The 27,475-nt window shown below is 44.7% G+C and overlaps 1 protein-coding gene across 2 annotated transcripts in view; it reads right to left on the bottom strand.

Moving 5' to 3' along the window:
* The window catches only part of LOC112224749 (rho GTPase-activating protein 44-like), a 115,669-nt gene extending 89,526 nt beyond the window's left edge, over positions 1 to 26,143 (bottom strand). For both annotated transcript variants that reach the window (XM_042305914.1, XM_042305913.1), the window contains exon 1: positions 25,875 to 26,143. In XM_042305914.1, the coding sequence (XP_042161848.1) occupies positions 25,875 to 25,927 (53 nt within the window). In that variant the 5' untranslated portion in view covers positions 25,928 to 26,143. The remainder of the gene's footprint in view (positions 1 to 25,874) is intronic.
* Positions 26,144 to 27,475: the final 1,332 nt, after the last annotated feature.

Raw genomic sequence — 27,475 nt, 5'->3', positions numbered from 1 at the left:
AGTAAAAGGTCTAAAGGAAGCCACTTCCAAAATACTGCAAATACCAGACAGTGTTTAGACCTACCTCAGGGTTCTCAGAGATAAAGCAGCAGTGGTGAATATAGAATGTCAACAAAATAGAGACAGGTTGACATATCATGGTTTCGTAATAGCAATCTACTGTCTCTGCATAATTGCTATATTTAAGTAAAGTCATTTGGATTCTGCCGCACATCCACTCACCATTACACAACCATTCATGGCTGACCTGGGTCACACTACAGTTCAGCTCCTCAGAGGCTGTGCCAGTTCTAGGCCTATGCCAGTCCTGTGCCTGCTCCAGTCCTCCACTCTCCTCCATAGACCTACCCAGTACCCCACAGCTCACCCCTGGCCCCTGTCTCACCCAGCGGCTGGCATGGTTGACACCTGAGCCACAGAGGTTTGACTTGCCATTAAAGTTTAACAGGCAGGTATAGTAGTGTAGGTTACATGGTCGCTGTGGCCACACCCTCTGACAGCTGGGTGAGGAGAGGAGGTTTGGCATCCTGATCCCATATGGATCAAGTGACCTGGGGGAGTTGATAAAGCAAACTCCAGTCAAAGGTAGGAAGAATGGTGTTAGAGGTTATTTAGCAATCTATAATACACACACACACAATACGTACTAAATCTAGACGCACGTAGACATACAGTTAGATATGTGCCCGCTCCTGCACCTCAATTAGGCTGATTTTTAATTTAACCTTTATTTAACTAGGCAAGTCAGTTAAGAACAAATTCTTATTTACAACAAAGGCCTTGGAACAGTGGATTAACTGCCTTGTTCAGGGGCAGAACGACAGATTTTTACCTTGTCAGCTCGGGGATTCGATGTAGCAACCTTTCGGTTACTGGCCCAACGCTCTAACCACCTGCCGCCCCTGATAGAAATCCTCATTATTTAGTTGAATGATTTTTAATTAGAGTGTCATTATTTCTATTTAGCCTACACTTTCTCGTTCTGAAACATGAGTGGGACAGGGGTGGCTTCGTGACAATGACCACAAAAGTATCCGCTCACCGATTTGACAGCTCTAATGCAGTTACACCTCCGACACAGCCAAAGAACTGTGTCGGCTATCGCGGGTTAACGCTCGGACTGATTCAATCTAGGCCTTACTTTATCCTTTATACAGGTGACCCAATTGTACAATAGATATCTGTGACTCCCCAGAAATGTCTGTAACCCCCACGTATGCAATAGTGTCAAAACAATCAGTCACAGTCACAATCAGTCACAGTCACAATCAGTCACAGTAACAATGGTCACAATCAGTCACAGTCACAATGGTCACAATCAGTCACAGTCACAATGGTCACAATCAGTCACAGTCACAATGGTCCCCATTTTCAAAAGCGGAGTGGATGCGGATCCGACATCTCTTCCCAACAGCTAGAGGTCCGAAACTTCTGCGCATATGCGGGACTCTCTGCTCTACTCATTTGTCTGCCCAGAGAACTAGCTACTCTGGAGAATGGTCCTCGTTTAATAAAGTTAAATCAAAGCTGAATCAATGTCAGGGGCGGTTACCTCCGGATCCGTAGCCTCAGCCTTATTAAAAAGCCCTGTAAAAGGAAAAATAAACCAATGACTATCTACCCAGGCAGCCTGCTCCGCTGGACAATTTCCCTGTTTCCGAGAAGATTAGGCTCAGTGAATGTCACTCCACGGGGGGGTATAGTGTGTCGGGCAAAGGCCACTATTACAGCGAATGAAAAAACGACCTTGGAGGATGGATATGTGGAGGGAAAGGAGCATGAAAGAAGAAGAATCTTGCCCATTAGAACGTGGGGAATGATTTGGGGAATGATTTGAGAGGAGCATAAAGCTAATGTGAATATAATGAGGAGGGCCTCTCTCTCCGACATCAGCCTAATTTATAATTCCATCCATTATTCCTCACTGTTACACTGCTGGATTGGTGAGGGCGGGAGAAGGAGAATTTTTTGACCATGCAAGCACCATTGCTTTATGATAATGTTTCTGAACTGCAATGAGATAAGAACAGAGGGAGCAGACACTGTTGATTACTTGTAACCTCATCAGTGTAATTGCTTTGTAATTGTACTGTATTGAGTTTCATTTTTTTTTGTTACAACACAAAGTTGAATAAAGACCCCTCCTTCTATATTCTGTAGCAATGTAATATTACCATATTAATAACAATGCTTCTGCGTTACATTAAGAACATAATGTAAAGCGTTACCTTCAACTAATCTAATAACAGAAGAGAGTGAAAACACTACTAGGGACTAGAGATCCTATTAATGCTTTAGAAATGTTTATGTTCCCATTTGAATGAGGTGATGACGACAGGAGGACCATGATGTGATGTATTTTCTTCTGGACTTCGTCTGACAGCTTTGGCAGCAGTCGAAACTCCAGTATAGCGTATGTGACAACTCTGAGTTAGATGTCAACGTACTGGAAAGAGCATGTGGTCACAGAGTGGGATTCATATTTACTCCCAATCCCAACAGGTAACAATTAGCCTAGCATCTATTTTTACAACAGGTCATTTCCATGAAAAAGGACCCATGAGCACCAACATGTGAAGTTTATAGGAGCATATAAAATGTGGTGTCAAACGCAAGCTAAGAGTCTATATTTTGTGGAAATGAAGGCATAGATACGTTTTCCTACCCTTTTCCATCCTGGAATAAGCAAAGGTTTTGATTTCTGGTCACACAGATGGAAAGGGGGTCTTAAAAAACATCTACTAGAAAAGTATTAAAAGGTAAAGGCCCCTGCCAAATAATATCAACATTTATATTTAGTTTTGCATAAATTACTTGCCTTCTGTAGGTTTAAAAGTCAACTGCCCCTCAGAACCAACTTCTCTGGTTTAAAACAGCCTACAGGTAAGTGACATCGATATGACTCAGAAACATTAATTTGAGTGTCAAAATTGCCTACAAAGTGTAAATAGGATAACTTTGGTTATAAAATCAGTCTCGTCCAAAACGGAGTTTTGTTAGTGAGTTCATATGGATTACTTACATGCCCATGTTTGCCAATGATGCCAAATTGACCAGAGACAACACGCCCCCAGCTGCCATGTGGACATTTTTTGCTAAGTCTGCATATGGATGCAACGCACACACATTTAGCTCGGCAAATAGGAGTGAACATGGGCATCCATAAAGTTGGTGAAAACTTCCAATGCAATTCAACAATATGACCAGGAATGGATTACATCCAACACGTACAACATTATTTGATCATGCTAGCAAGGCTAGCTATGATACCACTGATGAGGTGGAAAGTTAAGTTCCTCGGCATACACATCACTGACAAACTGAAATGGTCCACACACACAGACAGGATGGTGAAGGCGCAACAACGCCTCTTCAACCTCAGGAGGCTGAAGAAATTTGTCTTGTCACCTAAAACCCTCACAAACGTTTACAGACGCACAATTGAGAGCATCCTGTCAGGCTGTATCAACTGCACCGCCCCACAACCACAGGGCTCTCCAGAGGGAGGTGCAGTCTACACAATGCATCACAGGGCAAACTACCTGCCCTCCAGGACATCTACAGCACCCAATATCACAGGAAGGCCAAAAAGATCATCAAGGACAACAACCACCCGAGCCACTGCCTGTACATCCCACTACCATCCAGAAGGCGAGGTCAGTACAGGGGCATCAAAGCTGGGACCGAGAGACTGAAAAACAGCTACTATCTCAAGGCCATCAGACAGTTAAACAGCCATCACTGGCACATAGAGGCTGCTGCCTACATACAGACTTGAAATCATTGATTGGCCACTTTAATAAACGGAACACTAGTCACTTTAACAATGGCACTTTAATAATGTTTACATATCTTGCATTACTCATCTCATTTGTATATACTGTATTCTATACTATCTATTGCATCTTAGTCTATGCCACTCTGTCATTGCTCATCCATATATTTCTATTTATTCCATTCCATATTCCATTAGGTTGTCACGCCCTGGTCAAAGTATTTTGTGTTTATCTTTATGTATTTGGTCAGGCCAGGGTGTGGCATGGGGTTTTTGTAATTGTGGTGTGTTTGTCTTGGGGTTTTGGTGGTGGTATTAGGATTGTAGCTTAGTGGGTTGTCTAGCAAGGTCTATGGCTGTCTGGAGTGGTTCTCAATCAGAGGCAGGTGCTTATCGTTGTCTCTGATTGGGAACCATATTTAGGCAGCCATATTCTTTGAGTTTGTCGTGGGTGATTGTCCTTAGTGTCTTACTTGTACTCGCTGTTAGTTTGCACTAGATAGGCTGTTTTCGGTTTTCATTACGTTTATTGTTTTGTCGTGTTTAGTGTTTAGTCGTGGTTAGTGTTTAGTCGTGTTTACGTTTTGTTTAATAAATATGGATCGCAATCGACACGCTGCAGTTTGGTCCGACTCTCCTTCATCTCCACTAGAAAACCGTTACAGAATCACCCACCACCAACGGACCAAGCAGCGTGTTAACAGGCAGGAACCACAGGAGAGGCAACAGAGGCAGCAGCAGCAGGAGCAGCAGCAGCTGCAGTGGGAGAGGCTGCACCACCTGGAGAAATGGACATGGGAGGAAGAACTGGACGGTAAAGGACCCTGGGCTCAGCCTGGAGAATATCGCCGCCCCAAGGAAGAACTGGAGGCGGCGAAAGCTGAGAGGCGCAGATATGAGGAGGCAGCACGGCGTAGCGGATGGAAGCCTGAGAATCAGCCCCAAAAATTTCTTGGGGGCTCAGGGAGAGTGTGGCAGAGTCAGGAGTCAGACCTGAGCCAACTCTCCCTGTTTATCGTGAGGAGCTAAGGAGGAGACCAGAACCAGAGACTGTGAAGGAGTTAATGGGGAAATTGGAGGAGAGAGAAATGAGGGAGTTGCTGTGTTGGTGCTTTTTGCATGGAATTCGCCCGACGGAACGTGTTGGGGATTTGATGGCACCTGGGTTAGCGCTCCATACTCGTCCTGAGGTGCGTGTTAGTCGGCTGGTGAAGTTGGTGCCAGCCTCACGCACCAGGCCTCCTGTGCACATCCCTAGCCTTGCACATCCTGTGCCAACACTGCTCTCAAGATCTCCAGTACGCCTTCACGGTCTAGCCCATCCTGTGCCACCTCCACACTCCAGTCCTCCGGTAGCAGCTCCCCGCTCCAGGCTTCCTGTGCGTGTCCTCGGTCCAGTACCACCAGTACCAGCACCACGCATCAGGCCTACAGTGCGCCTCGCCTCTCTAGCGCTGTTAGAGCTTTCCTCCTCTACAGCGCTGCCGGAGCCTCCCGCCTGTTTAGCGCAGCCAGAGCCTTCCTCCTCTACAGAGCTGCCGGAGCCTCCCGCCTGTTTAGCGCAGCCAGAGCCTTTCTCCTCTCCTGCGCTGCCGGAGTCTCCCGCCTATCTAGCGCTGTTAGAGCCTTCCTCATCTCCAGCGCTGCCGGAGTCTCCCGCCTGTTTAGCGCAGCCAGAGCCTTCCTCCTCTACAGCGCTGCCGGAGCCTCCCGCCTGTTTAGCGCAGCCAGAGCCTTTCTCCTCTACAGCGCTGCCGGAGCCTCCCGCCTGTTTAGCGCAGCCAGAGCCTTTCTCCTCTCCTACGCTGCCGGAGTCTCCCGCCTGTTCAGCGCAGCCAGAGCTGCCAGTCTACATGGAGCAGCCAGAGCTGCCAGTCTGCATGAAGCAGCCAGAGCTGTCAGTCTGCATGGAGCAGTCAGAGCTATCAGTCTGCATGGAGGAGCCAGAGCTGTCAGTCTACAGGAAGCAGCCCGAGCTGCCAGTCTGCATGAAGCAGTCAGTCTACATGGAGCAGCCAGAGCTGTCAGTCTGCATGGAGCAGCCAGAGCTGTCAGTCTGCATGGAGCAGCCAGAGCTGTCAGTCTGCATGGAGCAGCCAGAGCTGTCAGTCTGCATGGAGCAGCCAGAGCTGCCAGTCTGCATGAAGCAGCCAGAGCTGTCAGTCTGCATGGAGCAGCCAGAGCGGCCAGTCTGCATGGAGCTGCCAGTCTGCAAGGAGCAGCCAGAGCTGTCAGTCTACATGAAGCAGCCCGAGCTGCCAGTCTGCATGAAGCAGCCAGTCTACATGGAGCAGCCAGAGCTGCCAGTCTGCATGAAGCAGCCAGAGCTGTCAGTCTGCATGGAACAGTCAGAGCTGTCAGTCTGCATGGAGCAGCCAGAGCTGTCAGTCTACATGAAGCAGCCCGAGCTGCCAGTCTGCATGAAGCAGTCAGTCTACATGGAGCAGCCAGAGCTGTCAGTCCGCATGGAGCAGCCAGAGCTGTCAGTCTACATGAAGCAGCCCGAGCTGCCAGTCTGCATGAAGCAGCCAGTCTACATGGAGCAGCCAGAGATGTCAGTCTGCATGAAGCAGCCAGAGCTGTCAGTCTGCATAGAGCAGCCAGTCTGCATGGAGCTGCCAGTCTGCATGGAGCTGCCAGTCTGCATGGAGCTGCCAGTCTGCAAGGAGCTGTCAGTCTGCACGGAGCTGTCAGTCTGCACGGAGCTGTCAGTCTGTAAGGAGCTGCCAGTCTGCAAGGAGCTGCCAGTCAGCCCGGAGCCGCCAGAGCGGTCAGTCTGTAAGAAGCCGCCAGAGCTGTCAGCCTATATGGAGCAGCTAGTGCCGCCAGTCTGCCCAGCGCCGCCAGTGCCCCCAGTCTGCCCAGCGTCGCCAGTCTGCCCAGCGCCGTCAGTCTGCCCAGCATCGCCAGTCTGCCCAGCATCGTCAGTCTGCCCAGCACCGCCAGTATGCCCAGCACCGCCAGTATGCCCAGCACCGCCAGTATGCCCAGCGCCACCAGTCTGCCCAGCGCCGCCAGTCTGCCCAGCATCGCCAGTCTGCCCAGCGCCGCCAGTCTGCCCAGCGCCGCCAGTCTGCCCAGCGCCGCCAGTCTGCCCAGCGCCGCCAGATCTACCAGTCAGCCAGACTCTTCCAGATCTGCCAGTCAACCAGACTCTTCCAGATCTGCCAGTCAACCAGACTCTTCCAGATCTGCCAGTCAACCAGACTCTTCCAGATCTGCCAGTCAACCAGACTCTTCCAGATCTGCCAGTCAACCAGACTCTTCCAGATCTGCCAGTCAACCAGACTCTTCCAGATCTGCCAGTCAACCAGACTCTTCCAGATCTGCCAGTCAACAAGACTCTTCCAGATCTGCCAGTCAGCCAGGATCTGCCAGTCAGCCAGGATCTGCCAGTCAGCCAGGATCTGCTGAAACCACCAGCCAGCCAGGAGCTGGTAGATCTATCTACCTGCCTGAGCTTCCTCTCACTCCTGAGCTTCCTCTCACTCCTGAGCTTCCTCTCACTCCTGAGCTTCCTCTCACTCCTGAGCTTCCTCTCACTCCTGAGCTTCCTCTCACTCCTGAGCTTCCTCTCACTCCTGAGCTTTCTCTCACTCCCGAGCTTCCCCTCAGTCCCGAGCTGCCTCGGTCCCGAGCTGTCCTTCAGTCCCGATCTGCTCCTCAGTCCAGTGGGATTCTGGGTGGGGACTACTAGGCCATGGTCGGCGGCGAGGGTGGACTATCCAGGGACGAAGGGAGAGGGGACTAAGACATTAAAGGAGTGGGGTCCACGTCCCGCGCCGGAGCCGCCACCATGGACAGACGCCCACCCGGACCCTCCCTATTGTTTTGAGGTGCGTTCGGGAGTCCGCACCTTAGGGGGGTTCTGTCACGCCCTGGTCAAAGTATTTTGTGTTTATCTTTATGTATTTGGTCAGGCCAGGGTGTGGCATGGGGTTTTTGTAATTGTGGTGTGTTTGTCTTGGGGTTTTGGTGGTGGTATTAGGATTGTAGCTTAGTGGGTTGTCTAGCAAGGTCTATGGCTGTCTGGAGTGGTTCTCAATCAGAGGCAGGTGCTTATCGTTGTCTCTGATTGGGAACCATATTTAGGCAGCCATATTCTTTGAGTTTGTCGTGGGTGATTGTCCTTAGTGTCTTACTTGTACTCGCTGTTAGTTTGCACTAGATAGGCTGTTTTCGGTTTTCATTACGTTTATTGTTTTGTCGTGTTTAGTGTTTAGTCGTGGTTAGTGTTTAGTCGTGTTTACGTTTTGTTTAATAAATATGGATCGCAATCGACACGCTGCAGTTTGGTCCGACTCTCCTTCATCTCCACTAGAAAACCGTTACATAGGTATTTGTTGTGGAATTGTTAGATATTACTTGTTAGATATTGCTGCACTGTCGGAACTAGAAGCACAAACATTTCGCTACACTTGCAATAACATCTACTAACCATGTGTATGTTACCAATACAATTTGATTTGATTTGATGAAAGGGGAATGATACTGGAGCTAGTGAAAGACATCTAGCTAACCTGTAATGTGATGTCAGAGAAAGATGTGCCTATCGCACTTTAGCTAGCTAGCTACCAATAGGCTAACTGCAACCTATGGCATTTAGATTCAATACAGAGCAGGAACTTAATTGGATACTAGCTTGTTAAATAATCATAGGATGTAGCCAGCTTGGAGATGCATTATTTTAGTATGAATAATCATTATTTTAATATGTTGGTAACCTGCTGTATGAAAGTTATAATGCCCTTGAAACCAGTGTTTGGATGATATTGTTACATCGTCTCGGGCATAACACCCATGCCAATATATCCTCCAAACACTGACTTCGAGTGTATTATCACTTAATTATCTTTTATTTCATTCACAGGCTACGTACAAAATCTGGTGGATTTGTTGTTCAGCAGGGTTGTGGGAACCCCATATCAGGAGCTGATACAGGAGGCTGAGGCAGTGGCCAGACTCCAGTCCCGCTTCAGATTAATGGAGGACACTTGAATCAGGTTGGTCACATTTGATCTGGTCGATGGTAAAAAATACTATCTGTCCTGGAATTCAACAAACCACTACAGATAATGTAATCAGTGCTGTGTGTACAGTGCATTCGGAAAGTATTCAGACCCCTTGACTATTTCCAAATTTTGTTAGGTTACAGCCTTATTCTAAAATTGATTCAATTGTTTTTTCCCTCATCAATCTACACACAATACCCTATTATGACAAAGCAAAATCCGTTTCTAGAATGTTTTGCTAATTTATGAGAAATAAAAAACTGAAATACCACATTTACATAAGCATTCAGACCCTTTACTCAGTCTGAGTCTCGACACAGTCCTGTCTCGGAGCTATACGGACAATTCCTTCGACCTCATGGCTTGGTTTTTGTTCTGAACATGCATTGTTAACTGTGGGACTTTAAATAGATAGGTGTGTGCCTTTCCAAATCATGTCCAACCAATCAAGTTGTAGAAACATGTCAAGGATGATCCATGGAAACAGGATGCACCTGAGTTCAATTTCGAGTCTCATAGCAAATGGTCTTAATACGTATCTAAATAAGGTATTTCTGTTTTGAATCTTTATACATGTGCAAACATTTCTAAAAACCTGTTTTCGCTTAGTCATTATGGGGTGTTGTGTGTAGATTGCTGAGTATTTCTTCTTTTAAAATGTTTTTTATTTTAGAATAAGGCTGTAAAAGTCAAGGGGTCTGAATACCTTCCAAAGGCACTGTATATGTGTGTCTTGTATGTTGTAAGGAGGTGCACCCTTCCTTCCACTGTGCCAATAGATTACTGCTGGGGCTGAGTGAGTAATGCCAACCAGTCAGTGCCATGCTGGCATGTGTCCCTTGTGAATTAGCTGCGAATCAGGATCTCTGATTAGCTATGTTCAACCGTGCATTTACTATTGGCTTCCATGACTGTATGGTGACAGTCTTTCTTTCTCTCCCTCCCTCTGTGATATAGGAGCTGGGTCGGATATAGGAGTATTCGGCAAAACAGGTCAAGGAACTCCTGTCTTATTTGCACATCGTTATATAAGCAGAACACTGCTATGTGTTATGTGAAGTTTGGTTCATTCTATATGGAATTGTTACACTTGAAAGTGATCGAAGCACTTTGTTATTTTACATAAACTCGGCAATTGGTGCATCACTGTTATCGTCACTTTTTTTATATCACTCTGTAGGCTAGTGACCGATGCAAAGCTACTTCCTGGAGGAAGCTTTGACTCGGTCAGTAGACTACAGAGTGGTGTGAGAAGAGTGCCATCCTCCTGCATCTCACATCTGCCTGTAGTTATTGAACTCTGCCTGCTGGGCGATCTAACAGAGGACATAAGGAGAGAGGAGACAAGGCAACACTAGCCAGTTATAGAATATTGTGTTGTAGGACAGCTGAGCCGACTCAAGACCGGGCATTCAACTTGGGAGTTGATACTGTTTCCATGGTAACATGCATTTACATAGCATGATGAAACGTTGAAACTAAGTTGCAAGCTGCTTTCGTAGCATCGTGTTTAAAAACGAGTGTCTTCAGCTGTGCCATCAGAGACCCTGGATTCGCACCCAGGCTCTGTCGTAACCGGCCACGACCGGGAGGTCCATGGGGCGACGTACAGTTGGCCTAGCGTCGCCCGGGTTAGGGAGGGGTTGGCCGGTAGGGATATCCTTGTCTCATTGCGCACCAGCGACTCCCGTGGCGGGCCGGGCGCAGTGCGCGCTAACCAAGGTTGCCAGGTGTACGGTGTTTCCTCCGACACATTGGTGCGGCTGGCTTCCGGGTTGGATGCGTGCTGTGTTAAGAAGCAGTGCGGCTTGGTTGGTTTGTGTATCGGAGGACGCCTGACTTTCAACCCTCGTCACTCCCGAGCCCGTACGGGAGTTGTAGCGATGAGACAAGATAGTATCTACTAAAACAATTGGATACCACGAAATTGGGGAGAAAAAGGGGTAAAAAAACATTTTTTTTAAAAACGAGTGTCTTATGAAACATATAAATATACAATGTAAATACATGTTACCGTGGAAAAAGTAATCAAAAAGAGTCATCAAAAACCACAGTCGCAATAGAGTACAGTACCATAGAGCAGAGTACAGTACTGTAGAGCACAATAGAGTATGTTACCGTAAAGTCAAGTAGAGTAGAGTTTAATACAGCACACCAAATAGAGTACAGTACAACATAATATACTATACTCTACTGAACTATACTCTACTCTGTGTTTCTTTACTGTATTGTACTCTACTGTGCCCTACTGTACTATACTCTTATCTACTTTACTGTACTATACTTTACTATTTTTTACTTTACTGTACTGTACTGCTCTTCTGTACTGAAATGTGCTGTACTGTACTCTACTGTGCTGTACTGTGATGTCCAAACTTGTGAAACATAGATGTCTATGATTGGTATAGATTTGATCCGGTCTGTTGGGGTGGAGCTCATTAGAATGTGTGTAAAAAAATATCCAAATATGCAAAGGAGGATACTGATATTTTTGTACTTGTTCAGGATACAAGAGAATGACATTCATAATTATGCATTACTTTATAGTAAAGATCAAGGACCCCATGATGTCATTCTGTTATCGTCATTCTGATACTGTCGAGCCACTTCACTTACTGTAGTTCAACAACCAAAATAGATTGTGTATATGTTGTAAGGAGGAGCAGCCTTCCACTGTGCCAATAGACTACTCCTGGGACCGAGTGAGTAATGCCAACCAGTCAGTGCCATGTTAAACCGTGTATTTACTATTGGCTTCCATGACTGTATGGTGACACCCCATTTTTTTCTGCAGACATCTTTGAGTAGATATTTAACTGATTTTTTTGGAAATCATGGTCACATAAAAAACTGAGGGAGATTTTACTGTCATCTGTTATAGAGGTCGACCGATTATGATTTTTCAACGCCGATACCGATTACTGAATGAACACTTATTTTAACTTAATATAGTACATCAATAATATCAATTTAGCCTCAAGTAAATAATGAAACATGTTCAATTTGGTTTAAATAATGCAAAAACAAAGTGTTGGAGAAGAAAGTAAAAGTGCAATATGTGCTATGTAAGAAAGCTAACGTTTCAATTCCTTGCTCAGACAGAACATGAGAACATATGAAAGCTGGTGGTTCCTTTTAACATGAGTCTTCAATATTCCCAGGTAAGAAGTTTTAGGTTGTAGTTATTATAGGACTATTTCCCTCTATACCATTTGTATTTCATTAACCTTTGACTATTGGATGTTCTTATAGGCACTTTAGTATTGCCAGTGTAACAGTATAGCTTCCGACCCTCTCCTCGCTCCTCCCTGGGCTCGAACCAGCAACACAACGACAACAGCCACCATCAAAGCAGCGTTACCCATGCAGAGCAAGGGGAACAACTACTAGAAGGCTCAGAGCAAGTGATGTTTGAAACGCTATTAACTAGCTAGCCATTTCACTTCGGTTACACCAGCCTCATTTCGGGAGTTAAATAGGCTTGAAGTCATAAACAGCGCAATGCTTGATGCACAATGAAGAGCTGCTGGCAAAACGTACGAAAGTGCGGTTTGAATGAATGTTTACATGCCTGCTTCTGCCTACCACCGCTCAGTCAGATACTTAGATACTTGTATGCTTGTATGCTCAGTCAGATTATATGCAACGCAGGACACGCTAGATAATATCTAGTAATATCATCAACCATGTGTAGTTAACTAGTGATTATGATTAATTGTTTTTTATAAGATAAGTTTAATGCTAGCTAGCAACTTACCGCGGCTTACTGCATTCGGGTAACAGGCAGTCTCCTTGTGTCCTTGTGGAGTGCAACGAGACAGAGGCAGGTCGTTATTGCGTTGGACTAGTTAACTGTAAGGTTGCAAGATTGGATCCCCCGAGCTGACAAGGTGAAAATCTGTTGTTCTGCCCCTGAACAAGGCAGTTAACCCACCGTTCCTAGGCCATTATTGAAAATAAGAATGTGTTCTTAACTGACTTGCCTAGTTAAATAAAGGTATATATAAAAAATATTTTTAAATGAATTGGCAAATCGGTGCCCAAAAATACCGATTTCCACTTGAAATCGGCCCTAATTAATCAGCCATTCCGATTAATTGGTCGTCCTCTAATATGTTACCAAACTTTGCATCTGCGCTGTTCTTAAATGTGTTTCAGTAAAAATGTATGGAGGCAATTGTTAAAAGTAGACTTCTGCATATAGGTGTATGGTTTGCAATCAATGGTTTTTGCTTGGCACAGAGTGAAAAGGTTACTGTCCTGGCACATCTGTTACCATGGAATTGCCAAACACCAAAATCACAGCTGGAGCCCTGGGCTTGTTACTTAACCCATGATGTCATGGGACCACATCTGTCACGTCTACACCCGCTCCCCCGCTCGGGCACTCAACGTCGCCGGTCTATAGCTCAGCATTCAACACCATAGTGCCCGCGAAGCTCATCACTAAGCTAAGGACCCTGGGACTAACCACCTCCCTCTGCAACTGGATCTTGGACTTCCTGACGGGCCCCCCCCCAAGTGGTAAAGGTAGGCAACAACACGTCTGCCATGCTGATCCTCAACACTGGGGCCCCTCAGGGGCGTGTACTTAGTCACCTCCAGTACTCCCTGTTCACCCAGGACTGCGTGACCAAACACGACTCCAACACCATCATTAAGTTTGCTGACAAAACAACAGTGGTAGGCCTGATCACCGCCAAAGATGAGACAGCATATAGGGAGGAGGTCAGAGGACTGGCAGTGTGGTGCCAGGACAACAACCTCTCCCTCAATGTGAGCAAGACAAAGGAGCTGATCGTGGACTACAGGTGGGCCGAACAGGCCCCCATTAACATCAACGGGGCTGTAGTGGAGCTGGACGAGAGTTTCAAGCTCCTTGGTGTGCACATCACCAACGATCTATCATGGTCCAAACACACCAAGACAGTCGTGAAGAGGGCACGACAAACCTTTTCCCCCTCAGGAGACTGAAAAGATTTGTCATGGGTCCCCAGATCCTCAAAAAGTTCTACAGCTGCACCATCGAGAGCATCCTGGTCGGTTGCGTCACCGCCTGGTATGGCAACTGCTCGGCATCTGACCGTAAGGCGCTACAGAGGGTAGTGCGTACAACCCAGTACATCACTGGGGCCAAGCTTCCTGCAATCCAGACCCATATAATAGGCGGTGTCAGAGGAAAGCCCATAAAATTGTCAGAGACTCCAGTCACCCAAGTCAAAGACTGTTTTCTCTGCTACTGCACGGCAAGCGGTACAGGAGCACCAAGTCTAGTACAAAAAGGGTCCTTAACAGCTTCTACCCCAAGCCATAAGACTACTGAACAATTAAACAAATGGCCACCGGACTATAACATTGAACCGCCCCCGCATTTGAGTTGTACACTGCTGCTACTTGCTGTTTATTATCTATGCATAGTCACTTCACCCTCTACCTACATGTACAAATTACCTCTAACCTGTACGCCCGCACACTGACTCAGTCCCCGTACCACCTGTATACAGCCTCGTTATTGTGTTACTTTTATAATTTTTTAAAACTTTAGTCTATTTGGTAAATATTTTTTTATCTCTTCTTGAACTGCACTGTTGGTTAAGTGCTTGTAAGTAAGCATTTCACGGTAGGATCTACACTTGTTGTATTCAACGCATGTGACAAATAAAGTTTGATTTGATTTACTAACTATACATCCTGGCAACCCATCATTACGCACACCTAGCAATCATCATTACACATACCTGCACCCCATTATTAGACACACCTGAACTTCATCACAACCCTGATTATTCCCCCTTTATTTAGCCCTCAGTTGTCATCAGTCCTTAGGTGTTATTGTTTTTCTCTCATGTTCAGTACGCTTCCCATGTTTGTTCTTTTGTATCTGTTCCATATTAAACTCACCTTCTGCACCTGCTTTCTGACTATACGTTACAACGTCTTCTCGTACATGTTGACGAAATACTAATGTTTCAGTGTCCGGGGGTTTTACAGTGCATTCAGAAAGTATTCAGACACCGTCACTTTTTTCCACATTTTGTTACGTTACAGCCTTAAAATGGATTCAATAAATGTTTTTCCTCATCAATCAACACACAATAACCCATAATGACATTGGGAAAACAGTTTTTTTTTAAATACCTTATTTACACAAGTATTCAGACTCAAAATTGAGTTTAGGTGCTTGATTGGAGTCCACCTGTGGTAAACTTAATTGATTGGACATGATTTGAAAAGGCACACACCTGTCTATACAAGATCCTACAGTTGACAGTGCATGTCAGAGCAAAAACCAAGCCATGAGGTCGAAGGAATTGTCCGTAGAGCTCCGAGACAGGATTGTGTCAAGGCACAGATATGGGGAAGGATAATATAACATTTCTGCAGCATTGAAGGTCCACAAGAAGACCGTGGCCTCCATCATTCTTAAATGGAAGAAGTTTGGAACCACCAAGACTCTTCCTAGAGCTGGCCGCCCGGCCAAACTGAGAAATCAGGCGAGAAGGGTCATTCATCTGTGAATTCGATGGTCACTCTGACAGAGCTCCAGAGTTCCTCTGTGGAGATGGGAGAACCTTCCAGAAGGACAACCATCTCTGCAGCACTGCACCAATCAGGCCTTTGCGGTAGAGTGGCCAGACGGAAGCCACACCTCAGTAATAGGCACATCACAGTCCGCTTGGAGTTCTCTAGTCTGATGAAACCAAGATGGAACTCTTTGGCCTGAATGCCGAATGTCACGTCTGGAGGAAATCAGGCACCACTCTATCTCCTGGCCAATACCATCCCTACGGTGAAGCATGGTGGTGGCAGCTTCATGCTGTGGGGATGTTTTTCAGAGGCAGGGACTGGGGGACTAGTCAGGATCAAGGGAAAGATGAACGGAGCAAAGTACAGAGAGATCCTTGATGAAAACCTGTTCCAGAGCACTCAGGACCTCAGACTGGGGCGAAGGTTCACCTTCCAACAGGACAATGACCCAAAGCACACATCCAAGACAATACAGGAGTAGCTTCTGGACAAGCCTCTGAATGTCCTTAAGTGGCCCAGCCAGAGCCCAGACTTAAACCTGATCGAACATCTCTGGAGAGAGCTGAAAATAGCTGTGCAGCGTCGCTCCCCATCCAACCTGGCAGAGCTTGAGGGGATCTGCAGAGAATAATGGGAGAAAGTCACTAAATACAGGTGTGCCAAGCTTGTAGCGTCATAACCAAGAAGATTTTAGGCTGTAATCGCTGCCAAAGTTGCTTCAACAAAGTACTGAGTAAAGGGTCTGAATGCTTATGTAAATGTGATATTTCTGTTTATTGTTTTTATAAATGTGCACAAATTTCTAAAAAACTGTTTTTGCTTTGTCATTATGGGGTATTGTGTGTAGATTGATCAGGAACAAATCTATTTAATACATTTTAGAATAAGGCTGTAACGTAACAAAATTTGTAAAAAATCAAGGGGTCTGAATACTCTCCGAATGCACTGTAAAACCCTCTGACTCTGAAACATTAGTATTTCGTCAACATGTATGAAAAGACGTTGTGTGTAGAGTAAGTTTTATGTTTACTTAAGAGTGTGTCCAGAGATAAAGTCATGCAAGTTGGGATTTCAATCAGTTTTTGCAGAGTTCTATGCTGACCTTTTTTTTAAATTACAAGGAACAATTGTGCGCCTACGTTGAAAAATGTAGGCCTGTACAAAGACATTTTAGGGCACAATTAAAAATATTTGAGATATTAAAGCTATAATCCTTACTTTTTCTAGGCACACTGCAGGTAAAATTGTCAAGTCTTGTTTTGTAATGTTGAAATCCCAGAGTTTGGCAGTGGAGAGAAGCGGGCATGCAGGAAAGCTGTGGAGGGTTGTGAGGCCACTCACTGGCACTGCCAGAGTAAGGAATCCCTGGCTCAGCTTCACTCAATCACCCAGGTTGCCCTGGTGATGGAAGGATGTCATAGAATTTACCATGCTATAATGCCCATTGGCCATCTCTCTGACTTACTCCACATCATTGGTTCCTTTCCCTCCCTGCCCCCACCCTCTTCCAGGTCCTATGACAGATCACTCTTTGAGGATTTGCTGCATCATTATGACAAGCTCTATCTTTCTTTGGTCTTTCATGGAGAAAAACATGGCATCTAATCAAAGTATGAGCCAAAATTACATAAAGGGCAGCCATTTTGAGGCTATCATTGCTGTCTGTCATCGTTGATAAACACAGGCCAAACAGCTAGGAGAAACACACTGTTCCAGACCATTGGCTTCCTCCAGTCCACCTCCCATCCTCTGATTTAGAAGATGCTGTCATCGGGAAGAGCAAAGAATGGTCGGGTGTGGCGTCTGCATGGTCCTAAGGGGCTCCGACTCATATCCCTCAGCAGCGCCTGAAAACAAGATCATTCCATCTCTCTGAGAGGCACATTTCTGAACCATATCTCGAGAGGCAATACCATCCCCCTATCTTCTCTTCCTTAATTTCTGTCACTTTCACGGCATGCATGTAACAGCTCTCAAAGGTTGTGGCCTGTTTTCTGTGAAGCAATCAGGATCCACAAAAAGGGTCAACTGCAGGGGAAAAGGACTGATGTCAGAGTGATATGTAAAAATGGAGAGAATGAGGAAGAGAGAGGAACATGAAGAGAGAGGCAATTCCATGGTAACAGAATGACACTGAGACTTAAAAAATCTATCATCTTCAAATGTATGCCAAACAAAAACCATTGATTGCAAAGTTAACAAACTATATGCACAAGGACAACTTTCAACAATTTCCACAGAAAATTGTACAAAAACGCATTTACACTGAAAAAAATAAACGCGACATGCACCTTTCATTTTCTCAAAATTACTGTGGAGCCCAGAGATGGGGCCCGTCTCTGATTGCTTGTAGGAATCTATTACTGCCCTATCGCCATGATTAACGAGGATGTACACATACACACTCATTGTGTGTGAAGAAGCTGATGACAGTGCCTTTCAACACATCGGTGAGGTGCAACACTTCACACTATAAAAGGTCATGTCAACTCTGTCACCTCCCATTAACCGGTCCACTACTGAACCCCCTGTAGCAATACACCACTCACTGCATCTTGTTTGACCTCAGAACTCACATTAGCAACCCCCTGCTAATGGCTAGGCTTTAGCTCAGAGTGTTAACACAATAGTGTGCAAACAACCTGGGTTTAAACCCAGTCTGTCATACCTAAAAGATTGAATTTGGCATGCACAAAAACATTTTATCATTGCATTAGGCATCTGAGACACCACAGAATACTGATTACGTTCCAAGTAAATGGCTATCAATTCATAAGCCCTGAAAATGACCATACATACACTGCACTGCAGAATTAAGTTGAGTATTCGCACAATGTTTGACAAATGGGGTTCATTAACTTTTAACGGAAAGGTCCAGCAGTCGGGGAGGAGGAAAAACAGATGAACGTAATTTATGTTCACCCCCTTATGGAGTAATTTGTCCTAACCCGAAAACATGTAGAAAGACACTCTCATTAAGACCCAGCAGTTGGGTGGCGGTGGTCTTCAAACCAAGACCAGGTTAACGGTATTGAGGGTTGACAGGGTCAAGAAAACAATGCCTCTCATATGTGTACAAGGACACAGTAGTGCTTGCCACATGGGGACATCCATGCAGTGGTTAAAGAAGTCCGGGATTGACAGCGAATCCCTGGTGGATTCTATACCCTGACGGGGACACACAAGTGCCACATGCCTGCCCTTGTATCAGCATAGAGTAAACGCTGAAACAAAGCTAAGAAAATACTCAAACTCTGAGACGAACCCCAATCGTTGCCCCTGGTGAGACATTAACTGGTTAGATAGCACATGCACAGCGCATTGTCACAGACACGTAGGCTTACTGCAGCAGTCACCAACCTTTTCAAGCCAAAGATCACATCCCAAGTCCAAACGTAAAACCAAGATCTACCACTTGCAAATAATGATGACAAAACAAGGCCACAACGTAGTTCCACTTTGACATTCTTTATTTTCTTACCTGTCAGTCACACGCAACGTTTTCATTTAATTACACAAATAGTATAATTAGAAATGCAACTATCATTCAACATTTTATAACAGTCATATTACATGTTTCAATATTTCCACAGGTCTATTACAATGGTGAATGACAAAATGACAATACTCAAGTAAGTGCAACTACACGCATTCAATGTGATGGCTGTGATTGTACACTATCAGCAGGTGCTCTATAGTCTGTCTCATAGTTTGACACAGCAAGTCTGACACTGTCTGTAAGATGTATATTAGTTAGACAAGACCTGTTCTTTGACTTGATTATTTTCATCTGTGAAAAGGCCATCTCACAGAGATATGTTGATCCAAAGTAGGCCGTCGCCTAAAGTGCGCAGGATGAGCTGTCGGTTTGGTAGAAAGCGACAGCTGTGCTTCCAATACAGACTTGAGCTCGTCAACTTTCTTTGAGTGAAGTGTGCTCTTTAGCGGGTAGTTTTTTTTATTTTACTTGGGGTGAATGGTGTTTGTGGTGCCGCTCCACGTTACCCCTTTTTGCGAGGGCTACAGCCTGGTGACAAATCAGGCAAATCCTTTTGTCCTTAACTACGGTGAACAGAAAATCGTGTTCCCATTCTTCATGACATGATACATTTTTTGCTCTTTCCGTTGTGCCTCCGCCATCGTTTCGTTAGATTGCGTATCGTTAGCTTGATAGCTCGTGAGCGTTACAAGTGCCTGAGCTAATCAGGGACATAATTTGTCAGACGTTAAACCTAGAAACGGTATTTGATTGGCCAGATAACCCCTGCCCCGCCCCTCCACCCCCATCACTACACACAGGGCTCACACATGGAGCATTTCATTTGAAATTAAATTTAGAAAAAATAATTAATAAATTTAAACATTTAGACGTTTATGGTTTTTTTTCTATGATTTTGAAAACTCCTCGCGATCGACTTTGAATGCTTCCAAGATTGACTTGTCGAGCGATCAAAAGGGCTGGTGACTCCTGGCTTACTGTAAGTACAGCAGCTAGAGAAAGAAACTCTGGATCTGTCTTCAATGAGACTTCAGGTATCCTTGGGATTCCACATGCAATGTTTGGCAGCCATGTCCCATCATTCTCTTCCCTGTCTTATGGGACACTGGCACTGCCTGCTACCTCAGGGTATGTAATGTCACCTATCCTCACACAAGGCCTTGAACAGGGTTTACCATCCCCAGTATGGCACTCAAACCTTCACAGCCAAGGTCCAAAGAAAAGCCATACACGCTGCCCTAAGTTACAAGCATAGTCTGTTGTTTGCCATTGAACAAACCCGTTCATCAATCAAATAATGGTTCCAGGCACGGTTATACATCATTCTAACTTCGTTTTGAAATGGATAACAGTAAAAGCACAAGATGGATACCCCAAAATAATGAAGACATTAGTGATGTGCCTGCTTTTTTCCCTGAGAATAACATGCAATTTACGCCAATGTCTTCAATCATCAGCAATAACAGGGCAGAATGACAATCAGTCAGTAATGGTAAGGCCAGAAATGCAATGTATGAAGGCAAATAATGCCCCTTGGGTCTGATAGTCGAAACAAATCATAAAGTTAAAAAAAAAAAATACAATTTCACTGTTGCTGAGGATTAGGAACCCATTTTCTGACATCCTTATTTCCTGGAAAACAGGGAATGGGGATAACATAACAGTTTCCCCCATTTCCTTTTGCTCTTTTATCAGTGCCCACATTCTTTCACTTCCGCTGCTGACCCAGCAGCATGGCCGAAAGTTCCAAAACACAAATCTCTTTTTCACGTTTTTGAGATGAAAACATCCTTTCCTAAAGAGATCCCAGCACTTCCTGCTAACATAACAGTTTCCCCCAATCAAGACCTGACCTCTCACAGAAAGTCCAATCAACACAAAAACTGTGAATGAGAAGATTAAAAAAACAGCCAGAGGAATTAAAGCAGTTGTCTTTGTGACTTGCCTGTTGCCTTCCTCACCACAGCCCAGACAGTCACACATTTCCACACAGACACATTTTTATACAACACCATTACACAGGACCACGCTACGATAGTACAACATATAATTTTAAAAGCCTTTGCGATAATGCATCTTCTTCCCCATAGCTTATTGAGTGAGCCAGTGTAAGCGAGGCAGCTGCCAAGGTCACAGAGACATCCCCATTTAAATGGATGCCCAGCAGTCAGGAGCCCTGCTGGTGCCTCCACCCTCTAAATGTGACTAGTTGCTCCTACAGTTCTGCTTCTTAGGGTACAGGTTCTAACTCAGTACTGGGGTGTTACGCCTCAGTGGGCTAGTGCTCCATGCATCAGCTTCAGCTCTCAAAGTATACAGGTACACACGCACACTTGTGCATGCATGGACACACACACACACACACAGCTGGATGGGACGACATGCTGATGAGGTCACTAGAGTGTGGTGATATTAACACACCACACCTGGCCACACCCACAGGGCAGAGGTACATGCATGCTTTGACTCTCTTACAAAGATACTAAATGAGATCGCAACACTTCAATTAACAGGTGTGCCTTGTTAAAAGTTCATTTGTGGAATTTCTTTCCTTCTTAATGCATTTGAGCCTATCAGTTGTGTTGTGTTAAGGTAGGGGTGGTATACAGAAGATAACCCTATTTGGTAAAAAAGCCAAGTCCATATTATGGCAAGAACAGCTCAAATAAGCAAAGAGAAATGACAGTCCATCATTACTTTAAGACATGAAGGTCAGTCAATCTGGAAAATTTCCATAACTTTGAAAGTTTCTTCAAGTGCAGTCGCAAAAACCATCAAGAGCTATGATGAAACTGGCTCTCATGAGGACCGCCACAGGAAAGGAAGACCCAGAGTTACCTCTGCTGCAGAAATTGCAGCCCAAATAAATGCTTCAGAGTTCAAGTAACAGACACATCTTAACATCAACTGTTCAGAGGAGACAGCGTGAATCATGCCTTCATGATCGAATTGCTGCAAATAAACCACTACTAAAGGACACCAATAATAAGAAGAAACGTGCTTGGGCCAAGAAACACGAGCAATAGACATTAGTGGAAATCTGTCCTTTGGTCTGGAGTCCAAATTTGAGATTTTTGGTTCCAACCGCAGTGTCTTTGTGAGACACAGAGTAGATGAACGGATGATCTCTGCATGTGTAGTTCCCACCGCAAAGCATGGAGGAGGTGTGATGGTGCTTTGCTGGTGACACTGTCTGTTATTTATTTAGAATTAAAGGCCACTTAACCAGCATGGCTAGCACAGCATTATGCTGCGATATGTCGTCCCATCTGGTTTGTGCTTAGTGGCACTAACATTTGTTTTTCAACACCTACAGGCTGTGTAAGGGCTGCATCAGATGACCTGGCCTCCACAATCACCCAACCTCAACCCAATTGAGATGGTGTGGGATGAGTTGGACCGTAAAGTGAAGGAAACGCAGCCAACAAGTACTCAGCATATGTGGGAACTCCTTCAAGACTGTTGGAAAAGCATTCCAGGTGAAGCTGGTTGAGAGAATGCCAAGAGTGTGCAAAGCTGTCATCAAGGCAAAGGGTGGCTACTTTGAAGGATCTAAAATATAATATATTAGTTGGTTACTACATGATTCCATATGTGTTATTTAATCATTTTGATGTCTTCACTTTTATTCTACAATGTAGAAAATAGTCAAAAAAAAGAAAAACGATTGAATGAGTAGGTGTGTCCAAACTTTTGACTGGTACTGTAGCTCCAGATTGCATTCAATGGTCACAAAGGAATCCTCCCAAGACTTTTTAATAGTGACTCATCCTTTCTAAATGCCCAGATGATAGTGGTCGGAGAATATGGTCTAAGACTCCTCCTTCATTCCAGTACTACAACCAGGTAGTCTAGCAGTTAAGCACGTTGGACCAGTAACCAAAACATTGCGGGTTCAAATCCTATAGCCGGCAAGGTGGAAAAGTCTGCTGTTCTGCCCTTGAGCAAGACAGTTAACCCCCAACAACTATCGCGTTTTAAGGTATGACCCAAGTGCAGGCAGTGTTGAAGAAACAAATGTTTATTCATTAAGTAGGGGCAGGCAAACGATAGGTCAAGGCAGGCAGGGGTCAATAATCAAGAGGGGGTGAAAGGCACCAGAACACCAGGCGGGCTCAGGGTCAGGTCAGGCAGGAAAGGTCAGAACCGGGACTATATCAAAGACAGGAGCAAGATAAACCGTTGGTAGGTTTGAATGAACAAAACTAACTCGCACAGACAGACAGAAAACACAGGTATAAGTACCCAGGGGATAATGGGGAAGATGGGCGACACCTGGAGGGGGTTAGAGACAAGCACAAAGACAGGTGAAACAGATAAGGGCATGACAACAACAACTACTCCCCGGGTGCCGATGATGTTGATCAAGCCAGCCCCCCACACAGAAGATGCATTTTGGTTGAATGCATTCAGTTGTGCAACTGACTAGGTATCCATTTTCCCTTAAACTGCTTCCATCACAGTTTCCTATTCCCTCTGCCTGCCAAGTCCACTCTGTTAAGAGGTTATACCTTTTGCATTGATCAGCGTCTGTATCAGTGTCTGACTAACTGACTCAGCGAAGCCTTAAAGAGCAAGTCAGCAGGCTATGCTATAAGGATGTTATGACATAGAATATCCTGTAGGTGTGCCAGCGTCATCCGTTAACATTATCTCAGACTCAGGCAAGAAAAACAAAGTGGTTGTAACATACTTTTACCACCGCAGGGCTGTATTAGAGTCTACACTGACAATGCGGAAGTCATTAACTTGAGAACGAAAACGAGTTAATCTGGTTGTGGTGCATACATCATTGTCTTTGTGTTTGATCTGACTAGCAGGTCCTGTTTGCCAATTTTGATTACCTGAAGAATAATGAGTCTAGTCGAAACAAACACAACATTGATTGTGCATTGGGTTATGCATCAGTGACAGAGAAAGGCTCCTCAGTCATGCGACAAAGACACAATGTTGACATGACTTTTATACTAAACAAAAATATAAAACACAACATGCAACAATTTCAAAGATTTTACTGAGTTACAGTTCAAAAATGAAATCCGTCAATTGAAATAAGTTCATTAGGCCCTAATCTATGGATTTCACATGACTGGATGGATTTCACATCTGTTGAGCACAGATACCTTAAAAAAAGAAGGTAGGAGCATGGATCAGAAAACCAGCCAGTATCTGGTGCGACCACCATCTGCCTCATGCAGAGTGACACATCTCCTTCTCATAGAGTTGACCAGGCTGTTGATTTTGGCCTGTGGATTGTTGTCCCACTTCTCTTCAATGGCTGTGCGAAGTTCCTGGATATTGGCAGGAACTGGAACACGCTGTCATACACGTCAATCCAGAGCACCCCAAACATGCTCAATGAGTGACATTTCTGGTGAGTATGCAGACCATGAAAGAACTGGGACATTTTCAGATTCCAGGAATTGTGTACAGATCCTTGCAACATGGGGCCGTGCATTATCATGCTGAAACATGAGGTAATGGCGGTGGATGAATGGCACGGCAATGGGCCTCAGGATCTCGTCTCTGTATTTCTGTGCATTCAAATTGCCATCGATAAAATGCAATTGTGTTCATTGACGTAGCTTATACCTGCCAATACCCTAATCCCTCCGCCAACATGGGGGCGCTCCGTTCACAACGTTGACATCAGCAAACCACTAGCCCACACAACGCTATTCACATGGTTTGCGGTTGTGAGGCCGGTTGGACGTACTGCCAAATTCTCTAAAACAACGATCGAGGCGGCTTATGGTGTAGAAATGACCATTCATTTATCTGATAAGAGCTTTGGTGGACATTCCTGCTGTCAGCATGCAAATTGCATGCTCCCTCAAAACTTGAAACACCTGTGGCATTGTGTTGTGTACAAAACAAAACTGCACATTTTAGAGTGGCCTTTATTGGCCCTGGCACAAGGTGCACCTGTGTAATGATTATGCTGTTTAATCAGCTTCTTGATATGCCACACTTGTCAGGTGTATGGATTATCTTGGCAAAGGAGAAATGCTCACTAACAGGGATGTAAACAAATGTGTGCACAAAATATTAGTTTAATAAAGCTTTTTGTGTGCATGTAAAATTTCTGGCATCTTTTATTTCAGATCATGAAACATGGGACCTACACCTTACATGTTGTGTTTATATGTTTTGTTAGTGTAGTTTCCGTATAAGGTATGGGTGGGTCCCATTCTCTCTTACTGTATCCCTATCTGTCACAACCCAATTTGGCCTCACTAATACCACTACCCCAGAGACATAAAAACCACTAGTGCTCTTGGCTCTGCTGTTACCGTAGTAACAGAGACACACAGATCTTGGATTTCATTTCACTGAATAGGGGGCACATTCTTGCCCCACAAATATTCAAATTAGGAGAAAACACTAGTTCAGACTATCTGATATTGCAGGCCTATTCAAGACATTAGTAGACAGAACAGGCAAATGGCATGCAACCCGTGTCTACATTCTACAGTGAGCCTTCTGTTTTCAAATTCTATGCAATTTCGACATGTATTTTCTATTGTTGGATAGCACTCTTGAATGTAGTGAATAAATGTGGTTAATACCCAGGAATTCTAGTACAACATAGTTTCAACATCAATGACTCTTCCTTTGATTAGCGAATAGGCTATATGAGATTTTGTTTGGACTTTACCTTTAAATTGCATACCCATTATGCTATTCCATTACAGTAAAGCATTGAATAATTTGCTTTTGCGATGTCCAGGTGACCAACATCAGTTTGGAATAGTACCCAAGCAGAGAATGCCTCGCATTCGCGTCGTGTCACATTCGCACACTCCAAGATTGTGCGTGCACACCATGGTCAACCGCGCGACCACTGTTACATCAATTAAGGCCTTATAAAGAAAACTTCTAAAACCAGCAGTGGTGCATGCAGATGTCATCTGCAACATGAACATGCAAACTTCACGTAAGATTCAATCATTTTCGACCGAGAAGTCGGATGGAGCATATATAGGCAGCCTTTTCTGCCTCATCGAAGTACGTCCAAGATTGCACAACTAAATGGGTCTCTTAATAAATGTGCCCTTACCTGCCCACTGTTTGGTTGGCGAGCTGTCGCATTCTATTGAATTGCTTCTTCATCTTCTATTTTTCTGCGTTAACACCGATGGATAGAGCGACTCCACATTTCTCATTGACAAAACAGTCCGGTTCTCCAACGAGAATTACACCTTTTAACAATCCTTTTTTATCATAGCCATAAGGAACGCATCGCAAATCAAGAGTAATAGGAGAGACAATTTCAACGCATTTTATGGTCCCTGTCACGCAGTCCACTGTTCAGAGATGCTGTACCAATTTCTCCGGGCAGAGTGACAGCTCACGACACGACGCTGCGCAGTAGCGCAGTATGGGGAATGTAGTTCCACCGACCAAACGTTGAGCCTACAACGAGACCATCATGAATTCTACATGATACAGTGTTTAAAACAAAGTGCATACACTTTTTTTCAACCTGACAAAATATCTAGCTAACACCCTTGTTCAGTTTAAAAGCAATTCAATTGATCTATAGGTAGGTTACATTGAAAAACAAGAATTGAGTGGGCATTCACTGTTCGTATGGGCCAAGGTCTACTTGCAGACCCCAAGTACCAAAATATACTTTTTGCATTTCAGTATAGACAATTTAATCTACTTACAATATCAGGTGAAATATGCATCTAATACAACATGTCAGATAATGTCTAAGGAACGTGGTTTGATACCTGGTAGGTCACACACAGACCCTGGCACATGTCCCTAAAATGTCCTTATGTTGAACAATTTGGTTTGTTGATAGTACAATAAAGCAGTCAGATAGTATAACTAGTTTAGGTAGGCCTAGTCTGCAGAAAAAAAATATTCTGTTGTTTACTAAGGAAAACAGCATCATCTTGTGGCTATTAAAGCAGAGTACCACACAGATTCTTTACTCATTTAATTGGTATACCCATTATGGAACGGTCTGCCTAATTTGTGCTTAGCATTGGCTGCAAAAGTCTGTGATGGCTTTTTACAGCAACACATACACTTTCTGTCATCGAAGACAGAAATGACTTTGAGTGCTATGCAAATCAAATCAAATCAAATTTATTTATATAGCCCTTTGTACATCAGCTGATATCTCAAAGTGCTGTACAGAAACCCAGCCTAAAACCCCAAACAGCAAGCAATGCAGGTGTAGAAGCACAGTGGCTAGGAAAAACTCCCTAGAAAGGCCAAAACCTAGGAAGAAACCTAGAGAGGAACCAGGCTATGTGGGGTGGCCAGTCCTCTTCTGGCTGTGCCAGGTGGAGATTATAACAGAACATGGCCAAGATGTTCAAAAGTTCATAAATGACCAGCATGGTCCAATAATAATAAGGCAGAACAGTTGAAACTGGAGCAGCAGCACGGCCAGGTGGACTGGGGACAGCAAGGAGTCATCATGTCAGGTAGTCCTGAGGCATGGTCCTAGGGCTCAGGTCCTCCGAGAGGAAGAAAGAGAGAAAGAGAGAATTAGAGAGAGCACACGTAAATTCACACAGGACACCGAATAGGACAGGAGAAGTACTCCAGATATAACAAACTGACCCTAGCGCCCCGACACATAAACTACTGCAGCATAAATACTGGAGGCTGAGACAGGAGGGGTCAGGAGACACTGTG

This window comes from Oncorhynchus tshawytscha, linkage group LG25 (genome assembly GCF_018296145.1).
Source record: "Oncorhynchus tshawytscha isolate Ot180627B linkage group LG25, Otsh_v2.0, whole genome shotgun sequence".
Classification (NCBI taxonomy): Eukaryota; Metazoa; Chordata; class Actinopteri; order Salmoniformes; family Salmonidae; genus Oncorhynchus; species Oncorhynchus tshawytscha.
The sequence above is the reverse complement of the archived record's forward strand: the minus strand, read 5'-3'. Positions and strand labels throughout refer to the sequence as shown.